We start from the raw sequence: 8,496 nt of genomic DNA on the forward strand, positions 1-8,496 counted from the left end.
CTGAGTAATATTTCTGTGCTTCTAGAGAGAGGCATGAGCAAACTTCCTTACCTCTAATCTCACTGACGTGTTGCATACCATTTAACAAGACCATCAAATACTGGTAAGGCAGCTCACTTTTAGTCTTTTTTTCCGCACTTCTCAAATACAAGCACTGTCTGCTCTTTTCAGAAAGATTGCTGAAGAGCAAAGACATCTTTACACTCATGTGTGAGGAGGGGTCTGTGCTTTTGGAAAACAGGTTTCCACTTGCACATTCAGTTTTTGTTCCTTAGCCTCAGTGGAAGCCTGCCTGTGTGGATGCTGAACATCCATGTGCTCCTCGAGTGAGAAGCTGCCATTATGTCTCTTTCTTGTCCTCCTGGCCTTCACAGATTAAATAAACACTAAAGGTTTCAGGTGGGATCCATCCACCCGTACTGATCTGGGTCCCTTTCTTTGTGGAGGAAGGCAGACCCCTTTGAGATGTTCATCCTGTCTACCAGGGCTGGGCAGTCTTGTCTTTGACTGCTCAAGGGAACACAGACTACTGGGTTTGATGAAATACTCAACCTCCACTACTCTGTGACTGGGGACATTAATTACTCCAGCCCCATCATAGGGATTGTATGAAAGCATATATGTGTGAAAGCAAGTACATGACCAGGTCCCAGAAAAGGACATATTTTATCCAGCAACAGGATTTGAGCCAAGGGACCAGTCACCTACTGGTTAGTTCAATACTCTTTCCACTTTTACTCCTTCTCAACTTGTTACACAGGTAGCTACTGTTACTTTTATAATACAAAAGAATAAAACTGCCTCTTATTTAGTGGAATGCATTTCCTTCTCCCCAGATCATGCATGAATACTTAAGAATAATTTGAAGAATACTTTAGTTTTAAGATTTCATTAGTTTATAGAAAACACTTAGAAATAATCCTCCCCCTCTTTAAAAAAGATACAAAAGACCTTTGTAAAAGAGTGAAACAAGTTGGTTTTATTTTATCAGTGTTATTCTATAATAGTTAATTCTGTCTTATGCACAAATGAAAAATGGGAAAAATACACTGGTGAGTTATTTTCATTGGACAGCTTTAGATTTATATTTGACACAGCTTTTCACTTTAGGTCACAATATGGTTGTACATAGAGATTGGGTTCTCATATGTAAAGATAAGACTGAGTACCATGCTAAAAAGACAACCACGTACAAATACTAAAAGAAAACTCCTGATTCTGTACATTTTGATAATGGTTAATGTGGAAAGTATGGCCGGATTTTCATGCTCATCTTCTTCATTGAATACCACGACCCTTTCCAGTTCATCCATACGACACCATCATCTGTGCCGTGTTTTGCCATGTCCCAGCTGTAGGTCCCTCCCCAGTAGTATCTGCCATTGGGGTTGGCTGAGTGGCAGCGGTTGTACCACCATCCACCACCGTCTTGTTTGGAGCACTGTTTGCTTGGGTCTGCAGTTAACCTGATGAGGGGAAAAAAATAAAAAGGCATTGAGAGTGACATCTGTAATATAGGCTAGCAGATCAACAGAGTACATATACCTGCCTGTGCACTGAAATTTTCAAACCATAATAAACAATTTAAGTCCTCTCTGAACTTTCTCTAAGGGATTGACCATCACAAGCACTACACAGTGCACTCAGAAGATAAAGCAGCTAAGAAAAATCAAAATTTAATTGCACCTCTTGGGGAATATAATTTTAGTTTACTGATTGATAACTGTGATTATTTGCAGTTCATAATGATAAGTACAATATCAATGAAATTCAAAGATAGAAAGCAATGAGAAATATATGTCTTCCCCAACCTAAACAATTTCTTTATTCATGACTATGTAATCAGGTATTAAGCACAGGTTAGAGACACAGTGCTCTATTATATACTTTACAACTGAGCTCCTGTCTTCTGAGTAGGCAGAACATTGCTTTTTAAATGAACATGCTACCTGCCTTTTCCTTCAGGATCCATTATATTTTTATGGAGTAAGTACCAATATTCCTGCTTAGTGTCCTCAGCACTGCTGCTGTCAGTCTCTGACTATGAATATCCAGATTTGCTACCTGTTTGGGGTTTTTGTTTTTTTTTTTGTTTTTTTGTTTTTTTGTTTTTTTGGGTTTTTTTTTGTTGTTGTTGGTAAGTGATTCATGGAAGCAATAAAATTCAGCATGTTTGCTTCTTACTTGGTTGTAGACTGTCACTAACCTAATATATAGTTTTACCTGGCTTTTGGCTATGCCAAGAGAACTCCATAGACATTTAGCTGGTAACTTGCAGGGACATAACATATTTTGACATGCTACAAAATGCTGTGAAAACTAATGGCAAATTACAGAAATATTATATATCCAGCTCTATTTTTATTTTAAATGTCTAGTGCAAGTACATACCATCCATCATTGTCTCTGTCATAAGTACTGAAGTACATGCCATTGTGAATGGTCATTGTCCTGTTTTCTCCATGCAGTTGGGAAGCTCCGTCCATCAGTGCATTGCCTGCAGTGCCTTTGTAGTTACTAACAGAAAGCTGATACTTGTTTCCTTCATTCTGTATGGTGAAACCTCCATAATGAGCCGATACTTTATCACCATTCCAGTCCTCCATTTCAATTAGAACTTCAGTGGGCCCTATTTTGGTAAGCTGGCTGATCTTGTCATTTCCAAGCCAATATTCACCTGAGAAGAAACAAGTGAGAGCTCTGTGAAACAGACTTCGCAATTTACTTCTAGGCAACTTTATTATTTGCCTATAGGTCTGCTGGAGCGGATTAGTTAATTTTAAAAATATCTAAGAGCTTCAAAAAATAGAAGAAAATGGTTTCAGTAAGAACAGCTCTTTGCATTTTGTGCTCGGTGTTTTACCTGGTGTATCACAGTAGTTCTTCCCTCCACTCTTTGCAACATTTCCAAATCCTTTTCTATATTGATCCCATACTCTTCCGAAATTAACACTGCCGTCCTGGCGGTTCTGAATCAGAGTCCAGCCTGCAGAAGCAAGAGTATTTAGATTAAATTACCAGTACAAAAGGAGCATCTGACACTAAGATACAGCCCTTTTAACTTCACCTCAGGAGCAGAGGAGCATATGGCTTCCTTGCAGCATGTCCTTTCACTGCTTTTGAGCTCAGCTTTGCCCCTTTTGCTCACACTTAAGTAGAACCTTGCTTCATAAGGAAAGGTGGAAAAAGCAGAACTTGAAGGACAGCCCTGGTCTTTTGTCAAGTGACAGGATAAGAAATGAGCCAGGCTGTCGTTCTCTGCCCACCTATGCACCATCCATGATGGTCATAGTGAGATACATACACAATTTATTTCCAGTTTCACTATAGAAGTATCCTATTCTGCATCAGCAGATGAACTCAACAAGACTTCTCTGAACAAGTCAATCAGATTTAATTATCAAGTAATTACAAAAGATAAAATTTCATATTTCTTTGTATAAAATACAAATTACTAATTTGATTTTTTTGTAGCATTGGTAAATCAATATTATAACAACATAGTTATTTCACACTAACCTCCATTGTCTGTTTCCATGTCACAGTACACTCTGTATGGCTTGACAAAAGGATCTGGCTGGATGAGGTACATTTCAGATGTCTCACCTCCCTTTCTGATGATATCCTCACACTCTGCAAGAATAAAACAGATACTAGTACTGAAAGATCTGTGAACTTGAACAGTTTTCTTATCTTTTCGTTTGCTGTTATATGGGAACATTTAAAATTATCTATAGATATTATTTTACTTTCATTTTGATTTCTGTAATACATCAAGTGAAAGAATAATGGAAGAAAGAATACTGCACTACGCAGCTTTTCCAAAGAGGAATTTCTGAAACTTCAAACTAAGTGATGCAACACTGTATACCTTACAATGACTTTTTGAACTAGGCAAGCTTTTGAAAGAAGAACCTTTCTTGACTGAAAGAAATCAAGAGTACAGCTATGACAGTCACAAAAGCATCACTTCCACCTTACAAAGGCCCTGAAGCACATATTTCTCTAAAATCCAACTGGTCACTTATGAAGACTGATATTGGATAAGAGGATCTTTGGTCTGACCAGCATAATCCAGAAAAGATTTTTTTTTTTTCACCTAGGATTTCCATCTTTCCTAACACCCTAATCAATTGTACAGGCTTCAGATGCATCAATTTGCACAGTGACATAAACTGGAGAAAAGATGTCATTAGAGTTAAATGAGTACCTTTGCCTGAAACCACAGGAATATTACAGGAAACAGTACATGGGGAACGGCAGTAGTCCACCTGGGTTGCAATGGCATTTTCCAGTTTCTGTATCTTTTTATGTAAAGAATCCACAACTGCACGGAGGACCCTGAGGCTAGATGGGATGTTATTGTCCAGATTATCCTTTATATAATTATACTGCAATTCCACTTCTGTGTTGTACTGAGAAAGTAAATCATCATTGTCTAGAAGAGCAAAGAGATGAAAAGCAGATTAGTTTTCAACATATTTCCCAGTTAGGAAATGAAGAAGAGCAGTTTATAAGTACAATTTGAGATGCCACTAGGAAGGAAGGCAGGAAGGGCATTTCTTTTGCTTACTTTTCCACAGTGTGCAAAAACTGTGCAGATACTCTCAGGGAAGTGGTCCGTGTGTAGTGCTGTTTCTTTGCTAGCTAATAGGTTTATCAATGGTGCTTTACGCTGCCAAAGAGCAGTAATTCCCTTCTTTCTGGAGAGCCATGGTGCCAATCCAGAGGTTGGTCATAAATGGATTGGATGGACATAGGAAAACAAGTAAGGGGAACATGTGAATGATGTACATTTAGAGGGCTCATAAGAATCTTGCCTTAGCATGAAATCCATTCCTTCGCCTCTCTCAAAGGATGTTTTTTAAGATTTAAGAGTTCACGGTCACAGAATGCTGCTTTGCTAGATAGTCCATGGTATTTTTAATTTTTTAAAGAAGTCCTACTAAAAAGTAATTGTAGGAATGCCAATAAAACTTCAATACCATCTACACTAGTAGTTCACAGAAGTAGCATACCTTTTCTTTGTTTTTGTGTCTTTACCAATTTATCTTCTAGAACAGTCACATATTCGTGGAAAGTTAAGGAGCTCTCCGAAAGAGAGTTCACTTTAACTTTTAGATCATTAATAACTGGTTTCACTGATTTTTCCTGTTTTAGCAGTAGAGTTCGCAGCTCACATCCAGTTGGACACAGCACTCCCTTAAAAGAAGGAAAAAAGGCTGTGAATAAAAGTAAAGAAGTTCTAGACCCATCCGTGAACAGCCATACCTTTGAACACAGCAAAGAGTTTTTCATGAGAGAACCGGTATTTAAGCATCTAGATAAGCTTTAACAAAATTCATTTTTTGTTGTGAGCCTCCACACTCAAACTTGTGCTCAGTCACTAAGATGCCTCTCAGCAGTGCTGCAGCTTGCATTTTCCAGCAGGGATCATGGCAAGGCAGCAAGGGGTGTGCTGGCTGCCAAGCATGCTCGTACGCAGTGAGAGCTGCAGCAGTGACTGAGGGTAGAGTAGAATTACATTTTGAAACGAATTTTAATAAAGACATGGGAGGATGGGTTTTTTTTGGTCCCTAGGTTTCCTCAAGATTGTCTGAAACTGAATCCAGCACTTCTGCAGAGGTTTTTCCTGTCCTGAACAATTACCTATGCAAAACCAGGCAGAAGGCACAAGCTAACCCACAGATACTTCCTTTCCTGGCTTACAGTTCAACTCTCATCCCCCATCTTGTCATTAGTAGGCTGACTCCGCCGCTAATCCCATGGACTCTGACACATCACCCTTCTGAATGCAGTCCCAGCAAACCTAAGCAGAGTGAAGAAAAGCTGGTCTGCTTTAAATGAATGGCCGCGCTTTATTTGGCAAGGGAAACTCCCGCGTGGGGCGCGCTAGAAGGAAAGGGCACTATGTCACCAGCTGCCTCAGCAGCCAGACACCCACCAGCTCGTCCAGCGCTCGCTGGCAGCCCCCGGCATCAGGATAGACGGTCCGCTCCTTCTTCTCCTCCGCCTTCCCCCGCTTCGGGGGCCGGGGCCGGTACCCGCTCCCGCTGATGGGAGGCGCCACGGGCCGCAGCGGCGGCGCCGTCTCCACCCTCTTGTCCACGGGGCGGTGGCCGCGAACGTCAACCACGGGGCTCTCATCCTGCGCAGCCAGGGAGAGAGAAACTCTCTGAATATGGGATCGCCGCTGCAAAACGGGCTGCACATGCTGGAGCATCCGTTCAGCACTCTTTAGTATTTTAAACAGCAAGGAAAACCGGGGAATGGAATGAAAAAGCCATAATGGAAATGTTGTGTGACATTATGTAAGTCATTGCCATTATGTAAAGGTCATTGCTATCCCCTCCCTTGTAAGACTAGTCACACTCTTCACACCTAGATAAAAATTCTTCAAACCACAGTAAAATTATACTTCAATAACAATTTTTGACCAAGGAATAAATCTTACATAATTCAGTGCTACTAAGCACCATGAAACGAAGTAGTAGGCTACAAAAAAAATTAGACATCCTGGGGGCTACGAAATGTATTCAGCAGCACATTTTCAGTGTCTCAGTTTTTTATTGGGCTACAGGAATATTTGTAAGGTCTCAGAAAATCATGCTACTGTCAAATACATCATCAGGTCTCAAGCCACGTACCAGCTGTTAGCTAGTGAAATTAGGAAAACCATTTAATAACATTTCTCAGAGTAGGTTTGTAGAGCTCTCTGACGCATACATTCCCCATATCTGGCAGAAACAGCAAAGTCTAGGAGGATGAGCAAGAAACAGGCCTGGTCCCTAAGCATTGTTTCAAACAAAACCATTCGAATTAATAGTTGTTTGAGCTGCTGAATCAAAACCTACAACCGTTTCCAATCCCACTGAGACTTAGCTCCAAATAACAAACTTTTGAAAGGATCCAGCATCAGAGGCTTCAAGTAGTTTCAAAAATAAACAGCATACAATACACAGAATTGCTGAAAATTATTTAACACATTAGTGTTATCAGTAGTCAATGTGCAGACACAAGTGCTCAGATTATCAGAAAGTCTGACCAATTCAATTTTTACAGGGATTTTCAAACAATAAAGAAGTGCACCAAAATTCTAAATTGTGTTTCCCACTGAAATATTTTACTTAAACAAAAATACATATATTAAATCATTATTTTATATTTATTCTCATTGCTTTTCCTTCTGTTTCACAACTGTTACCTCTTAATTTCCAGTGTTAAGCTGTATAAACTGGTAGTTTGTTTAGTTTCAGTTTTTTAATGTCTACTGACTCTGCAGAAAAGATTTAACTGTCTTTGAGATGGGATATGATTTATTACACACTTCTACTCCTTTATACCTAATACTAATTGTAACATCATATGTCAACATTGCTAAATTAGTATCCTTAAATAAACTCAGCTAAATAACTAATCTTACCATCAAACATTCTTCATTCCCTGCAGAAAAAGAAATAGAAAGAAAATATCTCCAAACTCAGAAGATAGCTATTGTGGGGTTACATATAAAAAGTTAATTTTTTGACCAATTCAATCGGAAAAGGAATATGCACTGGATTATCTCTTCCCACAACTTCTAATTTAGCTAACTCATATAAGCTGAGGAAGTCATGCATGCAATTAAATTAAATTAATTATTAATGACTAATTATTAATCAATATCAGTATTACAACCTCTTCGTCATAGTCAAGAGAGCCCTGGGACTGAACGGAGGACACACAGAGCAGGAACAGCAGGAGCAGTTTCATGGTGCTGGCTTGCTTGAGCAGCTCAGTGATCTCCTCTTTTCATCAGCTCTGACAGGGACAGGTCACCTCTGTTCTTTTATATATAGGCAGCAGCACTAATTTCCAGCTTCACAGCGATAGGGTCAACCCTTCTGAGCAATCAGAGTCTCTGTTAATATTCAACTCTTCACTCTGTGCCTGAATACATCAGTTGTTGAGCAATTCCTCTGGAAAACTCTTATCTATATGTCCCAGAGACCTCTGTTGATGCTGGCATCAAATACATGTTCAGATGCCTAAAAGCACCTCCTGCTCAGATTACACAAGGTTATCATTTTCTCAAAAATCACAAGTGTGTTAAAGCAGCTGGAAAAGGGAATGGTCAAAGAAAAAAAAATTATTAGATGTCATGTTGAGATGGCTTCTTTTTCTTTCCCTACTGAATGTTTCAGAAATATGCTATTAAATGTGAAGACAACTCACATCATACAGATTTCTGCCTTTTTCTAAATAGTTTCATGGTGCCTGATAGGTATGCAAATCTTTGGGTCTTTTAACACAAAAGTGAAAAAAAAGGTATATTATATTCATTACATTAATAATTTTGCATAAAATCAATGTTTTGATTTATTAAAGATCAGATGAATACTGTAAGCATAAGCCAATATTATTCCATTTATATAGCCTTGTGATATTGTAAATGAACTAAAATAATTCAATTTTACATATTAATTTGCTAGTTTTCTTTTTTAATACAAAAATTAC

General features: G+C 38.8%; 1 protein-coding gene across 1 annotated transcript; it reads right to left on the reverse strand.

The window, feature by feature from the left end:
- Window positions 1–952: 952 nt before the first annotated feature.
- Window positions 953–7,799, reverse strand: FGB (fibrinogen beta chain). The gene is made up of 8 exons (XM_058803747.1): window positions 7,678–7,799; window positions 5,945–6,148; window positions 5,019–5,202; window positions 4,211–4,438; window positions 3,520–3,633; window positions 2,864–2,986; window positions 2,392–2,677; window positions 953–1,466 (listed from the first exon to the last, which is right to left on the reverse strand). Exons 1-8 carry the CDS (start codon window positions 7,750–7,752, stop codon window positions 1,238–1,240), a joined length of 1,443 nt encoding a protein of 480 aa, XP_058659730.1. The 5' UTR covers window positions 7,753–7,799; the 3' UTR covers window positions 953–1,237.
- Window positions 7,800–8,496: the final 697 nt, after the last annotated feature.

Source organism: Ammospiza caudacuta, chromosome 4 (assembly GCF_027887145.1).
Source record: "Ammospiza caudacuta isolate bAmmCau1 chromosome 4, bAmmCau1.pri, whole genome shotgun sequence".
Classification (NCBI taxonomy): domain Eukaryota; kingdom Metazoa; phylum Chordata; class Aves; order Passeriformes; family Passerellidae; genus Ammospiza; species Ammospiza caudacuta.

What these genes read in the sequence shown, in the direction of transcription:
- FGB (XM_058803747.1), bottom strand. Translation starts at nt 7,752, where the DNA reads ATGAAACTGCTCCTGCTGTTCCTGCTCTGTGTGTCCTCCGTTCAGTCC. An exon ending in CTCTTGACTATGACGAAGAG is followed by an intron (nt 6,149 to 7,677) that starts GTTGTAATACTG and finishes CTGGCTGCGCAG; the next exon opens with GATGAGAGCCCCGTGGTTGA. An exon ending in TCCTGTGGTTTCAGGCAAAG is followed by an intron (nt 3,634 to 4,210) that starts GTACTCATTTAA and finishes TTATTCTTGCAG; the next exon opens with AGTGTGAGGATATCATCAGA.